We start from the raw sequence: 22,085 nt of genomic DNA on the forward strand, positions 1-22,085 counted from the left end.
GACATCACTGATTGTCTCTTATTCATTCATAACCACAAGTCATTTAGTATTACAGTACATAATGAAGAATTAAATGAGTAGTGATGGGAATAACAGCGTTAAAAACGTGTAAAACGTGTAAATTAGTGTAAAATGGTATTCTGTTTAGTGTCCTTTTCATTAATTTAACTTATTTATATTTGGGACAGGCACTGTATGTGAATAGTTACTTTCACTGGTAATCAGTTACTCTTATAATGATGCAACTCGGTTACTTTTTGTGAGTAGTAACTAGCAACTATAACTTTCACTTTTTAAAGCAATGTGCCCAACACTGTAAACGACTGGAGAAAATCAATGTTCAAATAATAAAAGTTCAAATAAAAAATCTGAATGAAAAGTTACAAAGAGTAACCGACGGGTTGAAACGTTCATGTGAGGTGATTCATGTTTTTGAGATATAAATAAATAAGCCCATTTTTATTGACGAGTAGCCTTAATTTTTTAGATCCTTAAATTGCTCTGTGGTCTTAACGTTAACAAAAACATATATATTTCATATTCCCTGCATAATGCATATGCACAGTTGAATGCACTTATCTTCTGTGGATGTGAACCTAAACAGTGGGACAATGGTATATCAGCGCAGAAAAGTGAAAGTGAAAGCGCAGCTCTGAGCAGGACGTCCTTTATCAGAACAGTTTTTTTTAAGTGAAACTAGGAAGCACCAGAGAGCTGCGGGACAGGTACCTAGTGTTTAGTTTGTCTTAACTTGTTTTTAACCATTATCGCGAATTCATGTTTGCTGATACAATTTATTATTAATAATAATAATAATAATATTTTTTTTTTTGCATCCGGCTACTGTTATGCCACACGTTTAAAATTAATTGACTCAACAAATAACTAAAATAACTGATAACTTGTCATTCAACCAAGTATCTTTTTTCTATGAATTTACTCAAAAATGTCAAAAAGCATCGAAAGTCGTTGAAGCGCTCTGCTGTTCCTCACGGAACTTAGCGGAAGCTTGCTAAGAATAAACAACCGTCTGTTGTTGTCGACGTTCATATTTATGATTTATCTTTATTGGTGTAAATGGGCCTGCCGATTAGACTTTGGACATGCATAGCTGCATGTTTGTAGCCAATGCGCTGAAATAGAGCTGTGTACAATGTATGTAAAAAAATATTCCGTTTCTTGCCATTTTATTGTAATGTATAATCTTAATTATGTAGACGTTTGTGCAAAGTTTTACCATGCATTTAATGTGTTTATTACTGGTATTCTTCACATAAAATAAAAAAAATATTTTAATCATTTTAACCCATACATATGTACTTATTTTATTGCTGCCATGATGTGGTTTACATGAGGAGCAGTGACCCTCGCTAAACCCCGTCACAAATATATATACAAGTATTTCTCATTGTTACAGGGGTTGAAAACTTGTGACAGGGCTGAGTTGATTACTTTATTTATTAATAATTATCATTATAATAATATTAATAATGGTTCAAATAAATATTTATTTACCAAAAGCATCTTATATTTAGTTATAAATTTATAAAGTTATAAATTAGACTGTTTAATGTAATATATCCACTTAAACAAGCATCATACATCAGAAACTGAACCCACATTTGCAGCAGAAAGGCAATGCTGGCCATGCAGCACAGTTGATCCAGAAATAAGAGAGATCTTTTATTTGTTAATTTATTTATAAATCATTTAAATCACACATAATTGATGCAAAAAACATCAGCACATTACATATAAACTTTTATATAACACTGTGACATTACATTTTCACAGTACAAACCATCATGTAAAAAAAACGTCATGTCAAGTTCATGTTCTTATGTGTTTAAAGCTGTAGAAACAAAATGTTTGTTTTATTGTTAAGTTCTGTGTAAAATCATTTTTAAACTAATCCTATTTTGTTCTTTAGGGGGTTAGGGAAAAAAGGTGTATAAAAATGTATAAAAAAATTAATGCATGGGGTGTTTTCTTGATTTTTTAGAGGTTTGGCATGTACCTAATGATATAGGATATTTAGAAAATGAATCATCTGTAAAAATGTGTAACCCAACAGGAGATTTTACAGAATCCAAAGAATAACCTTTTTGCAATTTGTCATTATTACTTACTATTCCATTACAGCAGCTCATGAACCAGAGATCTTATACAGTTTACTAGCGCATTGAAAGTGGACACAAGACCAAGGGAAACAAGATGGCTTCTGTTCCAGAGCAGTTTCTGGAAGCAGCGGATCAGTTGGATGAAAAGAAACCAAAGAGACAGAAAAGTGCAGTTACGACTGAAGTGATAGATGGGTCAATGCAGACGATCAACCCTTCTCAAACTTCAGTCAGTGTTGAACTGAGTGCTAATGCAGGTGCCACTGTAAATGCTCCTGTACTCACTAGAAACGTCATCCAAGGCTCAGTCATCTTCAACTTCAACTCAGCCCCTGGTGCTGTCGGTGAGATCATACCACTGTGATATAACGTCAGGGTTGCCAAGTTTGCTAATTCAGGTTTTATTTTTTCCCCTACATGCATTTACTTCCAACACTTCTTTTCCAATGATTTTGTTTTGTATTATTATTTTCCCAAATTCCTTAAGGGTCACTTACTTTTGGATGTAATTACTGACACCAGGTTGCTTATTTCTCTAGCAAGCATGTTCTAATGTGTTACAACCACCAAATAGTTTGCAAGATTTGAATAGATATGCTTTGCTACTACTTTATTTGTGTTTAATGTGAGTGTATTTTTGTGGATTTCTTTCTGATGCTTACTTAAAAGGACCCCAAACTCCTCTGACAGGACAGATGTCTCAGACACAAGGTACAAAAAACAATAGCCACTTCCTCATTCAGCTTATAATTGTAATGGTAAACTTGTATTTAGATCCATGTTTGAATGTCTACAAGTTATGATTTCCAACGTTTCAGTGATTTGGCAGAAGTCACAACAGTTGTTGTGTTTTTGACTTATTCTAGAGGATGACATCTTGCAGAAAATCCTGGAAGATCACAAAGAAGACATAAAGGCTAAAACAGGACGCGTGTTTGAAGGCAAAAAGGAGAACAAAACACACCTCAGCAAAGTGTACACTGAACTTTTCATCACTGAAGGGGACATTACAGACGTCTATGATGAACATGAGGTTCTGAAGTTTGACCGAGCCTTGAAAACTCCCAAATTTGAGGACACCCCGATTGACTGCAATGACATATTCTGTTTACTGAAGCAAAAACAAGAGGGACACATTGTGCTGACCAAAGGCATCGCTGGCATCGGAAAGACGTTCTCTGTGAACAAGTTCATCCTGGACTGGGCCGAAGGAAAAGCCAATCGAAATGTGGACTGTGTGTTTCTTCTTCCATTTAGAGAGATGAACCTAATCAAAGATGATATAGAGATCAGTCTGCATGAGCTTCTTTTGGAATTTTATCCTGATTTGAGTGGCCTGGAAAAGACTACATTTTATAAAAAGGGCAAACTGGTATTTATCTTTGACGGCCTTGACGAGAGTCGCCTGGAATTGGATTTTTATGGAAAAATAGTAAAATGTGTCAATGCGCGGTCATCTGTTGATGTTTTATTTACAAACCTAGTTAGAGGGAAACTGCTTCCATCGGCTCTCGTCTGGGTGACGTCACGACCGGCAGCGGCCAATCTGATCCCTCCTGAGTATGTGGGATTGTTCACAGAGGTTCGCGGATTCACTGACCAGCAGAAAGAGGAGTATTTTAGAAAACGGATTATAGATGAAGCTCAAGCCTCCACAATAATCACACACATCAGGACGTCTCGTAGTCTCTACATCATGTGCCACATACCAGTCTTCTGCTGGATTACAGCCACAGTTCTTCAGGATATTCTTGTCAAAAATGATGGACAGGACATTCCTTCGACCCTTACTGAAATGTACATCCACTTCCTTCTAATACAGATGAACATGAAGAACCAGAAGTATGAGAAGAAACAGGAAAGAGATCGCATAAAGCTTTTGAGTTCGAACAAACACATGATCTTCAAGTTGGCCAAACTGGCATTCGAACAACTGAAGGAAGATAATGTCATGTTCTATGAGAAGGATCTGAAAGCATGTGGCATTGATGCAAGTGAGGAGTTCACAGGATTGTGCACTGAAATCTTCAAAAAAGATTCTGTTCTGCACGAGATGAAGGTTTATTACTTCATCCATTTGAGTGTGCAAGAGTTTCTGGCTGCATTACATATGTTCCTCTGCTATTTGAAGCAGGACATGAATGAGTTGGTGTTTTTCCTAGAGAATTCACGTCCTAATAAGAAAGAACTGCTGTATGTTCTGCTGAGGAAGGCGATTGATAAAGCGAAGGAAAATGATCGAGGGCATTTCGATCTCTTTTTGCGGTTCTTGCTGGGCATTTCCCTTGAGTCCAATCAGAAACTCCTCATTGGCTTGCTGGACGAAACGTTGGACAGTAAAAGCTGCATCCAGAAAACCATCCAATACATAAAGCAACTGCAAAACAATGACAAGTGCCCAAATAAATCCATCAACCACTTCTTCTGCATCCTGGAACTTCAGGACAGAACCCTGTACCAACAAATCATGAAATATCTGAGGTCAGAGAGTGGCCAGCCAAATGCGGTGTCCAACTCTAACTGCTCAGCACTGGTCTATGTGCTCCTGATGTCAGGTGAGGTGCTGGATGACTTTAACCCGAAGATGTTTAACACAACATATGCGGGATGCAGAAGACTCGTCCCAGCTGTAAGATGTTGCAGGAAAGCCCTGTAAGAATTAAATTAATTACTAAAAATGATGCTTGTTTTTCTACACAATGCTTTCTGTGCATTAAAAAAAAGCCTGTGCAGTGCATTACATTATTTTTTTTATTTACTTTAGTCGGATCTATTTTTTGAAACAATGTAGTGTAATGCTCTTCATGACTAGCTAACATCTTGCCATCTTTCCAGGTTTTCAGACTGTGGACTGACACAGCAGTGCTGTGAAACAGTGGCTGTGGCTCTTCAGCTAGAGGACTGTCCTATGACTGAACTGGACCTGAGTCACAATTACGGCATTGAGGCAGGGGTGAAGATGCTTTGTGCTGGACTAAGAAGCCCACGCTGTCATCTGGAAGCACTGAGGTCATTAACATTTCCATTTCTGTGTAAACATGTAGTCTGAAATGTAATGCTGATTTTGTGCTTGTTCAGGTTTGCCCAGTGTCATTTTGGCCAGGAGAGCTGTATGGAGCTGGTCTCAGCTCTGAAGATTATCTCACATCGTCTAAGAGAGCTTGACCTCAGTGGCAATGACCTGCAGGACTCTGGACTCCTTAAACTCCTGAATGAGATGGAAAATACAGAGAGAAAACTTCAGGTTCTGAGGAAAGTAGTGACAATAAAGCATTAACCACACAGTATTAGGCAGATGATTAAAAAAAGAAAATTATTAAATGTTTTCCTACAGGCTTAGCTGGTGTAATCTTACTATGAAGAGTTGTGAGGACCTTTCCTTGATCCTCAGCTCTCTATTGCCCCTGAGAGAGCTGGATCTGAGTAACAATGACCTTCAGGATTCAGGAGTGAAACTGCTCTCTGATGGACTGAAGAGTCTAAACTGTCAGCTGCAGACACTAAGGTAAAACTAAGAACTAAAGTTTGTTTTTAGACAAATGTGTTGTTTCTCATTTGTTTTGTTTTTTTATTTTTGTTTTGTTTTGTTTGACAATCTGTAGGTTGTCAGGCTGTATGGTGACGGAGGAAGGCTGTGGTTATTTGTCTTCAGCTCTGAGTTCAAACCCCTCACACCTGAGAGAGCTGGATCTGAGCTACAATCACCCAGGAGATTCAGGAGTGCAGCTGCTCAAACACAAACTGGAGGATCCCAACTTTCAACTGCAGATACTCAAGTACGTCTTATAGGCCATTGATGTCACATTTATTTTTTTCCCCAAGATCCATTAAGTGTAATTAAAAACTATATAATGCTGATTTCTTTGTATAAAGAAAGTGACATATAGAATCACATGTGATTCAGTGTATGAATCTTTTTTTTTTGCTCAAAATTAAATAAGAATGCTCAATTAATTTTTTTTTATTATTAGAGTTCTGTTTTTAATCAAGACAAAAGTGATGTGCAGGAAGCAATTATACATTTGCGCAGATACTTTTATCCAGATTCATGGTTCATTTATTTCTTGTAAATCAAACCAATGACCTTTGGTTATTATTTGTTTTCATTCTCTTTACCTCTTGTTTTTCATTGATTTTTACAGAACTGAGCCTATGGGTAAACGCTTCATCCAAGCAGGGATAAGGAAGTGTAAGTTTTTATTTCTCCATCTCTCTATGTCTCTCTCAGAGGCACTAACGGATGTGTTTTCTGTCTCAAAGATGCATGCGATCTCACTCTGGATCCAGATACAGCTCATGTTCAGTTAGTTCTCTCCGATGGAGACCGAACGGCAGCATGTGAAACACAGAAGCAGCCATATCCAGATCATCCAGAGAGATTTGAATCTGTCCAACAAGTGCTGTCTAGAGAGAGCCTGAGTGGCCGCTGCTATTGGGAAGCTGAATGGACAGATCAGGAAGGAACGGTCGGGGTGACGTACAAAGACATCATGAGGAAAAGTGATGATCTTTGTATAGTAGAGGCAGCTGGTCAGCTTGGAAACAATATTATGTCATGGAAAATTACCGGTGCAAATTTTCCATATGTTTCTCACGCTGAAGAAGACATAAATATAAAGGCTCCTTCGTCTTATTCATTCAAAAGAGTGGGTGTGTATGTGGACACAGCAGCTGGTGTTTTGTCCTTCTTTAGCGTCTCTGACACACTCACACACTTATACACCTTCCTCGCGGCTTTTAAAGATCCTCTCTATGCAGCATTCAAGGTGGACAGTGGCTCTGTGTCCTTTTGTCAAATGTAACCTGAAATCGTCATTATTTTATTTTTTTCTTGTTTAGCACTGTGTGACCATGTGCATCTAATCATATTTGATATTTGAAGATTTTATGAAGGTAAAAGCAAAGGTTTCACACGTTTTACTGCAAAAAAACAACCAAACCACTTGTTCAAAAATTATTGGTGCACTGCTCTTGGATTTGCCTGCAAAAGCTTTTTTTTTCATTTAAATGCGTCTCATTTGTTCACTTGTTAACCTAGATCAATGTTTCCCAACTACTTTTGTGAAAATATTCCAAAAGCTCCTATCTATATTAAATTTTTTATTATTGTACATAGGTTTTATTATGCGGGTTTTACAAATAAGTTTGTGATTAAACCTCATAACACAAATGGATCATTAAATTGTCAAACCTCAGACGCCACAATGCCTCCATTCAGAAAGAATTGCTGCAGCATGCAGTTTGAAGACAAACATCTACTTCGTAATGGAACGGTAAATAAAGGATTTTATTAATTGAAACGTTCTTTAATGGTGTTCTTTGTATTGTTTTCTTGTTTTACTGTTTCTCAGTACTCAATTAATGATTGCAAACTTAGTTTAGTGTTTGTAGAAGACATATCTGTGCCTGATTTTACATAAATAGATCACAACAATCCCGTGCTATGGGCATTGATACAGGCTGCTGCAGAAGGTTATTATAATTCTTTTTTAACCTAAATATTTCAAACATCTGTTCTTCAAATGCAGAAATCTGAAAAAGGCCTATTACGGTAATTGTGTCATGGCGCTGTTGGGATTTTTATTAATAAATTAATATCGTAAAAACATTGGTATTTCATTGAAAAGAAGACCATGTTCTTGTTTCTTTATGAGAAGTAGATTTATTTAATTCTGAGATAAAGGCATATTTTAATTATATCATATTTAAGGCATATAATTTGCTGTCAAACATAATATGGATTCAAAAACTGTAGACTTTCTCTGTGCTGTATCTTCATTTGAGCCCTTAAAATCATTGTTATAAGACAGATAGCTCCTTGAGCGTTAATTGAATGTCACTGAGCCGTGATAAACACCGTTCTGAAGAACAGGGGCATTTACGTTCCCTCCATCGGAGGCTTGTATGTTCATCGTAACCCCTGTCCTTGAAGTGTTTGCAGCCGCTGCACCGGATGAAGCTCCATCTTCAGCAGAACCCTCCTCTGAAACTGACGGAGACACAGAGTTCAACTCAAAGAGCATAACAGTTTACATGCACATACACCGGCGTCTTTAAAAAGTACCTTCCTGAAGCTTTGCTTTCAGTTGATCAGCGAGCTCATTTTGCTTGATTTGGCGCAGCGCTCTGATAGCAATCCTCCCGGCGTCTGAGCCAGTGTACTGCTGCACTATGAGATCCACGACCTCGTGGCGATTAGCGTGCTCCAGCTTTCCACGAGCAATACTTGAGCTGTCCAGTGTCCCATGGTCTGACAGACGCCACTTGAACTCTTTAAACTCCGCATCCAGCAGCTCAGAAAGTACGTCAAAAATCACTGCAGCCATTTGGTATCACTGTGGCTAGATAAAACAATGGATGAGCACCGGCCAAGAGAATATAAAGCATTTATAAAGCTCATTCGCTGAGAATGTGGCTGCCATGTTAAATAAGAGACGCTCATTCAACACCTGTCAACTCGAAGAAACAGAGCAAGCAGGCTCATTTATTCCTATAGAGCTCCTTCAGGACATGTTAGTGTGCTTTGAGTCGTTCATTTATCACTTTTTAGACAATTCTGCATAATCTGTCACCACAACCTGGATATTAATCAGGGCTACATTTGAAATAAATTTGACATAAATTCTATATAGCAGGATTATTCATTGTGCAGTCTGTAAATGGATACATTAATTAAAACAAAATATTATAATAATTGATTATTGGTCAGTGTTTACAATTGCTATAAAAATCTGTCTACAAAGCTCTGATAATGTGTGAAATACTTTATTATACATAAATGCTTTTTGGCAGAACTAGACCTAGACGTAGATTTAATGTGTAAAAACAAAATTTAACCACATGTTATTTCTGGAAAAGAACGAGACACAGCCCTGTATCTATAGCAAATTAATTAGAAATAATAAATGAAATAAATGAAATAAACTCATTAGAATTTAGAAAATAGTATGAGAAAAAAAAATGTAAATGCATCTAATAGATAATTGGTGGTTGATCTATCTATCTAAACATGCATGCAATCTCATTTCGATGTTAGTGCTGAGGTCACTTTATCTTCATTTAGTTGAAGAGCGAGTTTTATCATTCCACTGAACTGTGTGCATGTATTTCAGGAACTTAACTTACATTGTTCCTGCTTCATCCATGAAATAACTTCATCCTATCGTCCGAGTTTCTATTGACTTATTGTGTTACTCAAGAAAGCAAAAAGGTACTCAAAGGTACTTTGTAATGAGTTACTTTCCACCTTTGTTTGCTGAATATCACTATAATCGTCTGAACCTTTGAACTGGTGTGTATTTTTGCAGACTATACCGGTTGAGACTTAAGATTCGTTTGTTAGAATAAATGATGGTTGGTTTGTTGGTTAGATCTAAAGAAGTCACCGAGAACTTGTGAAAACTAGCGAATGACCAAGGACTTGTTGAATGAAGTTAATGTAATACTTACATAGTTAAACGTCTTCCTGTTTCCTCGCTTCGGATCGTTTCGCTTTCGCGCATTCTGCCTTTTCCTTTAGATTACAAAATGTCCCCGCCTCATTGTGTGTGTGTGTGTGTGTGTATGTATGTATGTAAAATGTGTGTGTGTGTGTGTGCGCGCGCGCGCGCTTTTAAAGAGGTATCACATGTAACACCTAGGACCGGAGAAAATCAGTGAGAACTGTGGAACTTCTTCTTCTTCTTCTTTAAAGTCCTCGCATATTTCTGTTGAGCTCAACACTTTTCTGTTCACTATAAACTCATGAGAGCAAACACTGAGTCAAGAATCGTTTTACGTCATCACGCCATAGGCCCCGCCCACTTCAAGGCTGACTGCTGTTATTTCCATTTCGACAAACTGGACTCCAACATTGTCCTTTACACCAACAAAAACTTTTCACGAAATGACACGACCATTTCCATGACACGAGCACATATTTTTATCGATGGGTCATTTTGTGTCTGGATTGTTTCAGCAGTATCAGTTAGCATGCTAATTAACTTTTGCCTCCGTTTTAAATTAGCCCCATGCTAACTAATGCCAGCGTCAATGCAGCTAAAATAATCAAAATAAATAAATGCTGAAAAAAAATGCATCAACTGCCAAAAAAAAAAAAATAAGTGAGTAGACTTAACATGCTCAAGGCCAATTTATTTTCTTTGTAATTTCAGAGTTTATTAGTAATGCAAATGTTGATGAAAGTATGCTTATTACAAAATAACATTTACGGATGCATTTATGTAACAACGTTCATTTAAAGATCCTTATAGCAATACATACATATACACTTATGAGCAGGAAATAAAAAAATCAACGTATCTGAAAATAACATCGTAGTCCAGTTTTTCTCTTCAGTAGATTTTAAAAAGTGATTTAAAAAGATATTTCTTATTTCGGTCCATTCCTTTAAGAACTGTTAATAACTGTATTACTTTCAATTTGACAGCAAGCACGGTACATTTCTGGCTACCTTATCGAAAAATAAAACTCTTTAATTCTGTAAATTAAAAAAAACCTGGAAAATGTAGGAAACTGAAAAAAACATATACATTTGAATCCTTATCCCTAATACTTGTCCAGTAAATCAAAAGTCCAAAAAGAGCAGAATCACTTAAGAACATTCAGCTCTTCTAACTTTTGTTATAATCATAATTTCTTTTCATATTTAATCTATTCACACAGTTCCTGCAAAACAGAAACCATTGTCTTTCCAGAGGAAACCTAAGCCTTCAGATATTGTTGTGGACATGGATGGAAGTAGTACAGCTGTAGATGGTTTCTTTTTCAGTGCTGTTACTCAACACTTTCTCTTGGCTTCTGTCCATTTCACTAATAGTTAATAGCTCATTAGATGTCCTGACCTCAGCCCCATCCTCCTCCTCCATCATTCCCATCTTCATCTCCATCCTCGTCCTCCTCGTCCTCCTCCACGCTCACCCCGTCCTTCTTCTTTTTCTTCTTCTTCTTCTTTTTCTTGTCCTCCACCTTGTATTTGATGCGTCGGATGGGATCGGTCATGCTGCGCATTTTGCCCTCGTCGAACTCCTCGTTCATCATGAAGTTCCTGTCGATAAGCTCCGCCCCTTCCTGCCAGTTGCGGTAGCAGTCCGGCCCCAGCTTACAGATTTCAGCCACAGCGTCGGGCGTGAGAACGGAGCAGTCCGGACGCAAGACCACAACCCTGGGCAGATCCTGCACCTCGAACATCACGCTCAGCTCCCTGAAACCACACAAACAGAGGTCCTTCACTCAGTAGACTGCTTCTCATGGTTACACACACACACACACTACATCAGGGATTCTCCAGCTTTTGATTGAGCCCAGCTAACAGGGATGGTTCTCAAAGGTTTCTTCCAAAGGTATGAACAAAGGTATGAACAGAATTAGCACGCACTGTCTGTAGGGGTCCTCGTAGGCCAGGAACAGGCAGCGTTTGGGCAGCTCCTTCAAGAACTTGTCCTGCTGCTCCTCGGACGAGTCCAGCGAGATGTAGAGCAGCACCAGCTGAGCCGACCGCTCCACGTAAAACTCGTCTGTGAGCTTCTTGAAGAAGTCTTTGAGCGTCGGGGCGAAATCCTGGCACTTCTCGCACTCGCCGGAGCCGAAGAACAGCATGAGGATACGGTTCTGGAGCCGCAGGACGATCTCACGCTCCGTGTCCAGCTCGTCTCTGTCTTTATTGTTCTTCACCAGAACCTTCCCCAGGAACAGGTCCACCATGACAGCTTCTGAAGAGAGAGCTGATATTCCATGATATTCTTAACAATGAAGAATAAAAAGACAGTGAATAAAATACAAGGGTTAAAAAAGTAAACAGGATCAACACAGTACTGCAGGAAAACCAGCCGGATAACACAAGAAGTGTTAAGAGCCATGTGGAAAACAAAAATGTCTCAAGATTTAAAAGTATCTGGAGAAAGATAATCTTGGATCTAAACGATGATTGAAGATGTTGGTCAGAGAGGTCCAGACCGATATAAACATGGACTGAACTAAACCTCGAATAAATAGAGATCTTAAAACAAAACAGACTAACGTTAATAGATCCATTCAAAAGTTATTCTCATTCATGCTACCATTTGTTTTTCAGGACGCTCAAGAGAACATTTTAAAGTTGCATTCCCTTTGCATTTCTAAAATGATACATGGAATATTTCCTTAATGTTAAATGAACATTTTAAACTGTTTAAAAAAAACATTTTAAAACATGTTCAGAGATTATTCAATAGTAATGTAATGTTTAGCAAAATTATAGAATGTTCATTGAAAATTAAATTATAGAAAGAAAACAAAAAAAACTGATGCTTTGGATATTTAGAAGTAATTCATTTGATTAGAACTTCGGCAAAATCTAAGCAAAACATGAGCATGAAATCTCTTGAAGCGGTTGATCTGGACCAGAAGAGAAAGAGGTTAACGCTCAGCAGAATCAGCACATGTGCAGAGCCACATCTAACCACCCCCTAAATACACATTTCACAAGTTATTCTCAGACCTGCAGTGTCGCCGTCCTCGGAATCTCTGTCGATCAGAACCGAACCGATCCTGAACCGACCATCTTCTGGTTCCACAGGTTCATAGAGAACACAGGGTTAAACCCTTATCAGACAGCCTCGCATCGTTCCTCTAGTGTTTGTTTACTCTTCAGACGGAGAGGTTTGAGGACACGGAGAACAAACCACTTAATCTACATGAACCGTCATAATCCTATTGAGAGAGAAGAGGGAGTGTGTGAAAGTGAGAGACGGAGATTAGAGGCGCAGGTGTTTCATCAGATACAGATTAGAGCTAATTATTATTAGCAGAGCGTACAAACGCACGGCCAAGATTCAAGTATTGATTTTTTGTTTCTCTTTAATCACAAAAATGATCGCTTTGCTTTCTAGAAGGATTATGACCATGTTTGCCAGAGATCCCATAAGCCTTCTTGGCTGAAAATACACCAAGGCCCTAATCCAATAGAGAGAGAGAGAGAGAGAGAGAGACAGAGAGAGAGAGAGAGAGAGAGAGAGAGAGAGAGAGAGAGAGAGAGAGAGAGAGAGAGAGAGAGAGAGACAGAGAGAGAGAGAGAGAGAGAGAGAGAGAGAGAGAGAGAGAGAGAGAGAGAGAGAGAGAGAGAGAGAGAGAGAGAGAGAGAGAGAGAGAGAGAGAGAGAGAGAGAGAGAGAGAGAGAGAGAGAGAGAGAGAGAGAGAGAGAGAGAGAGAGAGAGAGAGAGAGAGAGAGAGAGAGAGAGAGAGAGAGAGAGAGAGAGAGAGAGAGAGAGAGAGAGAGAGAGAGAGAGAGAGAGAGACAGAGAGAGAGAGACAGAGAGGGAGAGAGAGAGATAGAGACAGAGAGAGAGAGAGAGAGACAGAGAGAGAGAGAGAGACAGAGAGAGAGAGAGAGAGAGAGAGAGAGAGGTTAGGAGCATTCAGGCATCTCATACAGTGTACATTTTAAAGGTATAGTTAAATAGTTAAAATTAACATTTGTTGAACATTTTCTTACTCTTTTCCCAGGTTTTCCCAGATGCATAGAAACCTGCCTTATTCCCAGAAAATGCAACGAGTCACGCTCAAACGAAAGCTAGCCTCCTCTCAAAGGATGAAGATGGATCACTCAACAATTATCAGACATGCACTTTGAATTTTTAAAAAAGCATGTTATTCACTTCTACACGTTTTAATGTACACACATAAAAACTGTTTAGCACACAACAAATGTATATTTAATATGTATATTTGATTTGATTAAATAAAAATGAAATGAACCAAGATTTTTTTTGCATTTTTATTTTGCACTTTATTTAATACACAAGACATTGCTCTCATATGGCATAAACATTTAAAATGAAACTTAAAGAGAATAATTAACAATTAAATTACACTAAAGTGGTGTCATTTTAACACAGCTGAGTAAATAAAATATACTGCACTCCCATGTCTTCTTAAAAGACGTCTTGAAGAGAGGGGTGCGACCAAAAAACAAGCCAAACTCGTAAGCCTTTATAAATGAAGCAAGATATGGGCACTATAAACCAGATCATGCCATCAAACAGGTTACGGATGACTACTTGAGACAGAGTCGCCAAAATCATTAGAGTCCAGCCGAGCATGTAGAGCTTCAGGACACGGCGTTTTTTCAGCAGACTCAGAGCAAACACGCTGAACCCAGAGAGGTACAGGACTAAAGGAATGAAGCCGTGGGATTGGCCGAGCAGGCGCATGGGCTCCTCCTTCTGCACCAGACTGAAGAAGTTCTCCGAGAGAGTTTCCCCAGAGAGGGAGCAGCCCAAGTACATGAGGATGTACCAGCCTAAAGTGCTGAACCATGGCAGGTGGTGCCAGAGGTAACCGATTGTCATCATCTCGGTGAAGCTCTTGATCTGGACGCACAGCACAATCGTCATCAGGGCCATGGGACCCAGATAAATGCTGCAGAAGACGCCGAGGATCATAGCCAGAGAGAGGATCCCCTTCCCACAGCAGATCCTCCATCTCCGGGAAAGGCCTGAGAGGACAGTGTCGAGATCCTCTGGTGGGTCGTCAGGAGGGACGGGGACTTCAGGAACCTCTGAGTTAGTCTCAGTGTCCTCGTCCTCCGAGGAGGGCTGATCCTGCAGCTCCGACGGAAGGGCTTCAGAATAATCCTGCTAGAACATAGACAATCTCATGATGGTTAGAACATTTCACAAATAAAGTTACCTACCCAGCAGATATATTTGATTTCATTTGTGGAGGGAAAATTCATTGCAACTTGGTCATCCGTGCAAATCTCTGCATGGCCGGATTCAAAGCCTCCATCATTCAGCTCAAAGCCCTTTTCGCTGCAGGAAATAATGGCTGTTTCAAGAAAATAAAGAGCTGTTATGAAATGCGATTTAAGTTTGATAATGTATAAACCATCAGTAAAAGCAGATCTCGAAACAAATGTGTGTTTTTTTGGTAGAAACTGACCCAAAGCTGTTGCCCCGTCCTCCAGCTGGCTGGACCGAGGTGCCACAGTGTCCTCCGCTGGATCCTCCGAAGCTTCGGGAAGGCTGACCTCAGGGTCACTAGCGATAGGCTCCTCTGAAGTCGGGGCGTCCACAACCAATTCAGGGACGATCTGGAGCGGGTCAACATCACATTTGCTCACGACACCGTTGAGATCTTGGATCGGAGCCTGGTCTATCCAGCCTTCATTTACCTCAGGGTGACCGGTCAGTGGTTCCTCAGCAGAGGAGAGGACTGCAGGGTCACTGCTGATATGTTCAGAAGTCTGACCTAAAGAGGATAATCACAAACACACAGCAGTATTAAGAAATACTCATATTACTGCAATTAAGTTCAATCTAAATTCTGAAGTGTACTTTTGCCAGCATTCACACCAGACACATTCTTACTTTAACGTTTAATAGTTTGCTTTCTAGTAGTTCAAGTGGAAGCGTCGGTTTAAAAGCATGTCTTGCTGCTTGAGTCGTGTGAATATTAGCTGCTTGGTAAACTTCTAGCTTATCATGTCACTTAATAAATATTTTGTGAATAGATTTTGACGAATTTTACATTTTCTGATTGTGTAACTTTAAGCTGCACTTTCCATTAAGGTTGCAGACCTTATAAAACTTATAAGCCGTTTGTCCAGAAAAAGTGCCGAGGTGTGACAGCTGATTTACCATCAGGACTCCTCGCAGGAGGAACATCACTCTTCTCCACTTGTCCATCTTCACCTGAGTCGATGTCCTCGACTTTTCTCCTTTCTCTCAGAACTAAAGCAATTACTCCAAGCAGAGTAAACAACATTTTATCGTAGACAGCAACACGAGCAAAGTTAGAAACACCAAAACGATCAACTAACTGCAAGTGATTTAGCAAAGAATCGAGCATTCTAACTGCGACGTCACAATCGAATCAACGTTCCACTGCTGCTGGAGAGCCGTTGCAGAGCTGCCACGTGATTGGTCCGTTTCGCGGCGTGGGCGGGGCTTCTGTGCCGCAAAACTCACAGCGCTAGTTTTTTAAAGTGCTTTTTTTTAGGAGGAGCGGAAATAAAACTATTATTTAGGAAATGATCGTAACATGTTGTCCGTTTGCTATTATTTCGCGGGAATTTAATCTGTTTTCAAGTAAAACGGTCTAATGTCGCGTGTATTTTGTGCTGTGGATTAATACAAGCGTCTTATTAAACACCAGACACGACCAATCAAGCTCTTTATCGTTTTTGCAGTCTTATAATTATAATTCTGCGTGCTAAAAGCTTCAAGGTGTAGAAAAGTATGAAAGACGCGGTCAGAATACTTCACCAGTAACGTTATGAAGCTACGAGACTTTTTGAACGCGATCATAACATCCGGTTTTATTATCTGAAATATCTTTAATTGAGTTCTGAAGACCAGAGTCGAGCAAAGCTTTCCTGCTTCACAACAACATTTTTATTTTGGGGTAGAGTAACCCTTTAATATTTTATGTATTTTGTTAAGAATATTTAAACACACATACCATCAAAAACATTTCTTTCTAGCTTAATGCATTTTTTTAACACTTGAATGTGGGTAACTTTCATAAATAATAATAAAAATATATATATTTTCATCAAAAGGCTGAGTTGTATTTACAATGATAATTAAAACATAAGTTATATGTCGAGTCGATCAACGCATACAAAGACTGACAAACATCCAAATGATATTTTATGTCTATTTCTGAGAAGTAGAGTCCATAATAAATTATATACTTTCCTATAGTTTAAAAGAAATATCCTGTTAACACACTCAAATATACTTCTTTTTGTGAGAGCAGTAAAAAAAATGTGCATAGATTTACAAACTAAACAGATTTTAATGTGAGAGACAACAGATTTTTTATTCTTTCACTGGAGGAAGTGTTATTATAGATTATGGACTCATATTATATCTGAAATCAAGTGAAAACATCCAAATGATGTCTTTGTTTCACATAATTAATATTATAACTTCTATTTCTGGAGTTAGCACATTAAGCATCATGTAAACATTAGTTTGCTACACAAGCATTCCTTTGCTAGTGTTAAAATGGATTCGTCTTAACTTTTCTATTTTCCAAAACAAATCTCTCAAGGCAACTGAAAAAAAACTACAGACAACGTAACAATAAAAGGCAAAACAAGTCTGTGGTTCACATCACGGGAAACAGATCAAGCTTTAAATAGTAAAAATATCGAAACTCTTTGGTGGTTTTTGAACGCGATGCTACTGGTCTAATCTGATTCAATGATCTATGCTAAGCTATGCTACAAGTGCTATCACCAGACCCAGAGATCTGTTGAATGTTGAAAGTAGTGTTCCTTTAACGCTGATTCAGTGGTTCAACTGATTAATTATAATGTTTGCTTCTACACGTTTTAATGTAAAAAAATGTAAAGCACACAACAAATGTATATTTAATATGTATATTTGATTTGATTAAATGCACTGAACCAAGGTTTTTGCATTTTCTTTTGCACTTTATTTAATACACAAGACATTGCTCTCATATGGCATAAACATTTAAAATGAAACTTAAAGAGAATAATTAACAATTAAATTACACTAAAGTGGTGTCATTTTAACACAGCTGAGTAAATAAAATATACTGCACTCCCATGTCTTCTTAAAAGATGTCTTGAAGAGAGGGGTGCGACCAAAAAACAAGCCAAACTCGTAAGCCTTTATAAATGAAGCAAGATATGGGCACTATAAACCAGATCATGCCATCAAACAGGTTACGGATGACTACTTGAGACAGAGTCGCCAAAATCATTAGAGTCCAGCCGAGCATGTAGAGCTTCAGGACACGGCGTCTCTTCAGCAGACTCAGAGCAAACACGCTGAACCCAGAGAGGTACAGGACTAAAGGAATGAAGCCGTGGGATTGGCCGAGCAGGCGCATGGGCTCCTCCTTCTGCACCAGACTGAAGAAGTTCTCCGAGAGAGTTTCCCCAGAGAGGGAGCAGCCCAAGTACATGAGGATGTACCAGCCTAAAGTGCTGAACCATGGCAGGTGGTGCCAGAGGTAACCGATTGTCATCATCTCGGTGAAGCTCTTGATCTGGACGCACAGCACAATCGTCATCAGGGCCATGGGACCCAGATAAATGCTGCAGAAGACGCCGAGGATCATAGCCAGAGAGAGGATCCCCTTCCCACAGCAGATCCTCCATCTCCGGGAAAGGCCTGAGAGGACAGTGTCGAGATCCTCTGGTGGGTCGTCAGGAGGGACGGGGACTTCAGGAACCTCTGAGTTAGTCTCAGTGTCCTCGTCCTCCGAGGGCTGATCCTGCAGCTCCGACGGAAGGGCTTCAGAATAATCCTGCTAGAACATAGACAATCTCATGATGGTTAGAACATTTCACAAATAAAGTTACCTACCCAGCAGATATATTTGATTTCATTTGTGGAGGGAAAATTCATTGCAACTTGGTCATCCGTGCAAATCTCTGCATGGCCGGATTCAAAGCCTCCATCATTCAGCTCAAAGCCCTTTTCGCTGCAGGAAATAATGGCTGTTTCAAGAAAATAAAGAGCTGTTATGAAATGCGATTTAAGTTTGATAATGTATAAACCATCAGTAAAAGCAGATCTCGAAACAAATGTGTGTTTTTTTGGTAGAAACTGACCCAAAGCTGTTGCCCCGTCCTCCAGCTGGCTGGACCGAGGTGCCACAGTGTCCTCCGCTGGATCCTCCGAAGCTTCGGGAAGGCTGACCTCAGGGTCACTAGCGATAGGCTCCTCTGAAGTCGGGACGTCCACAACCAATTCAGGGACGATCTGGAGCGGGTCAACATCACATTTGCTCACGACACCGTTGAGATCTTGGATCGGAGCCTGGTCTATCCAGCCTTCATTTACCTCAGGGTGACCGGTCAGTGGTTCCTCAGCAGAGGAGAGGACTGCAGGGTCACTGCTGATATGTTCAGAAGTCTGACCTAAAGAGGATAATCACAAACACACAGCAGTATTAAGAAATACTCATATTACTGCAATTAAGTTCAATCTAAATTCTGAAGTGTACTTTTGCCAGCATTCACACCAGACACATTCTTACTTTAACGTTTAATAGTTTGCTTTCTAGTAGTTCAAGTGGAAGCGTCGGTTTAAAAGCATGTCTTGCTGCTTGAGTCGTGTGAATATTAGCTGCTTGGTAAACTTCTAGCTTATCATGTCACTTAATAAATATTTTGTGAATAGATTTTGACGAATTTTACATTTTCTGATTGTGTAACTTTAAGCTGCACTTTCCATTAAGGTTGCAGACCTTATAAAACTTATAAGCCGTTTGTCCAGAAAAAGTGCCGAGGTGTGACAGCTGATTTACCATCAGGACTCCTCGCAGGAGGAACATCACTCTTCTCCACTTGTCCATCTTCACCTGAGTCGATGTCCTCGACTTTTCTCCTTTCTCTCAGAACTAAAGCAATTACTCCAAGCAGAGTAAACAACATTTTATCGTAGACAGCAACACGAGCAAAGTTAGAAACACCAAAACGATCAACTAACTGCAAGTGATTTAGCAAAGAATCGAGCATTCTAACTGCGACGTCACAATCGAATCAACGTTCCACTGCTGCTGGAGAGCCGTTGCAGAGCTGCCACGTGATTGGTCCGTTTCGCGGCGTGGGCGGGCTTCTGTGCCGCAAAACTCACAGCGCTAGTTTTTTAAAGTGCTTTTTTTAGGAGGAGCGGAAATAAAACTATTATTTAGGAAATGATCGTAACATGTTGTCCGTTTGCTATTATTTCAAGCGGGAATTTAATCTGTTTTCAAGTAAAAACGGTCTAATGTCGCCATGCGTGTATTTTGTGCTGTGGATTAATACAAGCGCCTTATTAAACACCAGACACGACCAATCAAGCTCTTTATCGTTTTTGCAGTCTTATAATTATAATTCTGCGTGCTAAAAGCTTCAAGGTGTAGAAAAGTATGAAAGACGCGGTCAGAATACTTCACCAGTAACGTTATGAAGCTACGAGACTTTTTGAACGCGATCATAACATCCGGTTTTATTATCTGAAATATCTTTAATTGAGTTCTGAAGACCAGAGTCGAGCAAAGCTTTCCTGCTTCACAACAACATTTTTATTTTGGGGTAGAGTAACCCTTTAATATTTTATGTATTTTGTTAAGAATATTTAAACACACATACCATCAAAAACATTTCTTTCTAGCTTAATGCATTTTTTTAACACTTGAATGTGGGTAACTTTCATAAATAATAATAAAAATATATATATTTTCATCAAAAGGCTGAGTTGTATTTACAATGATAATTAAAACATAAGTTATATGTCGAGTCGATCAACGCCACAAAGACTGACAAACATCCAAATGATATTTTATGTCTATTTCTGAGAAGTAGAGTCCATAATAAATTATATACTTTCCTATAGTTTAAAAGAAATATCCTGTTAACACACTCAAATATACTTCTTTTTGTGAGAGCAGTAAAAAAATGTGCATAGATTTACAAACTAAACAGATTTTAATGTGAGAGAGACAACAGATTTTTATTCTTTCACTGGAGGAAGTGTTATTATAGATTATGGACTCATATTATATCTGAAATCAAGTGAAAACATCCAAATGATGTCTTTGTTTCACTTAATATTATAACTTCTATTTCTGGAGTTAGCAGATTAAGCATCATGTAAACATTAGTTTGCTACACAAGCATTCCTTTGCTAGTGTTAAAATGGATTAAATCTTAACTTTTCTATTTTCCAAAACAAATCTCTCAAGGCAACTGAAAAAAAACTACAGACAACGTAACAATAAAAGGCAAAACAAGTCTGTGGTTCACATCACGGAAACAGATCAAGCTTTAAATAGTAAAAATATCGAAACTCTTTGGTGGTTTTGAACGCGATGCTACTGGTCTAATCTGATTCAATGATCTATGCTAAGCTATGCTACAAGTGCTATCACCAGACCCAGAGATCTGTTGAATGTTGAAAGTGTAGTGTTCCTTTAACGCTGATTCAGTGGTTCAACTGATTAATTATAATGTTTGCTTCTACACGTTTTAATGTAAAAAAAAAATGTAAAGCACACAACAAATGTATATTTAATATGTATATTTGATTTGATTAAATGCACTGAACCAAGGTTTTTTGCATTTTCTTTTGCACTTTATTTAATACACAAGACATTGCTCTCATATGGCATAAACATTTAAAATGAAACTTAAAGAGAATAATTAACAATTAAATTACACTAAAGTGGTGTCATTTTAACACAGCTGAGTAAATAAAATATACTGCACTCCCATGTCTTCTTAAAAGATGTCTTGAAGAGAGGGGTGCGACCAAAAAACAAGCCAAACTCGTAAGCCTTTATAAATGAAGCAAGATATGGGCACTATAAACCAGATCATGCCATCAAACAGGTTACGGATGACTACTTGAGACAGAGTCGCCAAAATCATTAGAGTCCAGCCGAGCATGTAGAGCTTCAGGACACGGCGTCTCTTCAGCAGACTCAGAGCAAACACGCTGAACCCAGAGAGGTACAGGACTAAAGGAATGAAGCCGTGGGATTGGCCGAGCAGGCGCATGGGCTCCTCCTTCTGCACCAGACTGAAGAAGTTCTCCGAGAGAGTTTCCCAGAGAGGAGCAGCCCAAGTACATGAGGATGTACCAGCCTAAAGTGCTGAACCATGGCAGGTGGTGCCAGAGGTAACCGATTGTCATCATCTCGGTGAAGCTCTTGATCTGGACGCACAGCACAATCGTCATCAGGGCCATGGGACCCAGATAAATGCTGCAGAAGACGCCGAGGATCATAGCCAGAGAGAGGATCCCCTTCCCACAGCAGATCCTCCATCTCCGGGAAAGGCCTGAGAGGACAGTGTCGAGATCCTCTGGTGGGTCGTCAGGAGGGACGGGGACTTCAGGAACCTCTGAGTTAGTCTCAGTGTCCTCGTCCTCCGAGGGCTGATCCTGCAGCTCCGACGGAAGGGCTTCAGAATAATCCTGCTAGAACATAGACAATCTCATGATGGTTAGAACATTT

The 22,085-nt window shown here is 39.2% G+C and overlaps 3 protein-coding genes across 4 annotated transcripts; 1 reads left to right on the plus strand and 2 right to left on the minus strand.

The window, feature by feature from the left end:
• Window positions 1-679: 679 nt before the first annotated feature.
• Window positions 680-7,676, plus strand: nlrp3 (NLR family pyrin domain containing 3). Of its 2 annotated transcripts, XM_043246454.1 has the most exons (10): window positions 680-725; window positions 2,143-2,464; window positions 2,790-2,831; window positions 2,987-4,772; window positions 4,956-5,129; window positions 5,199-5,372; window positions 5,455-5,625; window positions 5,723-5,896; window positions 6,263-6,309; window positions 6,381-7,676. In XM_043246454.1, the coding sequence occupies exons 2-10, from the start codon at window positions 2,215-2,217 to the stop codon at window positions 6,920-6,922; spliced, it is 3,360 nt and encodes a 1,119-aa protein (XP_043102389.1). In that variant the 5' UTR covers window positions 680-725; window positions 2,143-2,214; the 3' UTR covers window positions 6,923-7,676. The 2 variants fall into 2 exon arrangements, with proteins under 2 accessions (XP_043102389.1, XP_043102397.1); XM_043246462.1 differs by lacking the exon at window positions 680-725 and having other exon boundaries at window positions 2,329-2,518.
• Window positions 7,677-7,762: 86 nt separating this feature from the next.
• On the minus strand, window positions 7,763-9,828 carry LOC122350202 (caspase b-like). The gene is made up of 3 exons (XM_043246520.1): window positions 9,570-9,828; window positions 8,185-8,461; window positions 7,763-8,109 (listed from the first exon to the last, which is right to left on the minus strand). The coding sequence occupies exons 2-3, from the start codon at window positions 8,444-8,446 to the stop codon at window positions 7,946-7,948; spliced, it is 426 nt and encodes a 141-aa protein (XP_043102455.1). The 5' UTR covers window positions 8,447-8,461; window positions 9,570-9,828; the 3' UTR covers window positions 7,763-7,945.
• A 551-nt stretch (window positions 9,829-10,379) lies between these two features.
• nxnl1 (nucleoredoxin like 1) lies at window positions 10,380-12,728 on the minus strand. The gene is made up of 3 exons (XM_043249779.1): window positions 12,598-12,728; window positions 11,497-11,842; window positions 10,380-11,322 (listed from the first exon to the last, which is right to left on the minus strand). Exons 2-3 carry the CDS (start codon window positions 11,820-11,822, stop codon window positions 10,965-10,967), a joined length of 684 nt encoding a protein of 227 aa, XP_043105714.1. The 5' UTR covers window positions 11,823-11,842; window positions 12,598-12,728; the 3' UTR covers window positions 10,380-10,964.
• Window positions 12,729-22,085: the final 9,357 nt, after the last annotated feature.

Source organism: Puntigrus tetrazona, chromosome 1 (genome assembly GCF_018831695.1).
Source record: "Puntigrus tetrazona isolate hp1 chromosome 1, ASM1883169v1, whole genome shotgun sequence".
NCBI lineage: Eukaryota > Metazoa > Chordata > Actinopteri > Cypriniformes > Cyprinidae > Puntigrus > Puntigrus tetrazona.

Excerpts from the sequence above, each read along its gene's own strand:
- LOC122350202 (XM_043246520.1), bottom strand. The coding sequence starts at position 8,446 with ATGGCTGCAGTGATTTTTGACGTACTTTCTGAGCTGCTGGATGCGGAG. Across the intron at positions 8,110-8,184 it reads GAAAGCAAAGCTTCAGGAAG|TTTCAGAGGAGGGTTCTGCT; the intron begins GTACTTTTTAAA and ends TGTCTCCGTCAG.
- nlrp3 (XM_043246454.1), top strand. The coding sequence starts at position 2,215 with ATGGCTTCTGTTCCAGAGCAGTTTCTGGAAGCAGCGGATCAGTTGGAT. Across the intron at positions 2,832-2,986 it reads ACAGATGTCTCAGACACAAG|AGGATGACATCTTGCAGAAA; the intron begins GTACAAAAAACA and ends GACTTATTCTAG. Across the intron at positions 4,773-4,955 it reads AGATGTTGCAGGAAAGCCCT|GTTTTCAGACTGTGGACTGA; the intron begins GTAAGAATTAAA and ends CCATCTTTCCAG.
- nxnl1 (XM_043249779.1), bottom strand. The coding sequence starts at position 11,822 with ATGGTGGACCTGTTCCTGGGGAAGGTTCTGGTGAAGAACAATAAAGAC. Across the intron at positions 11,323-11,496 it reads TACGAGGACCCCTACAGACA|GGAGCTGAGCGTGATGTTCG; the intron begins GTGCGTGCTAAT and ends GTGTGGTTTCAG.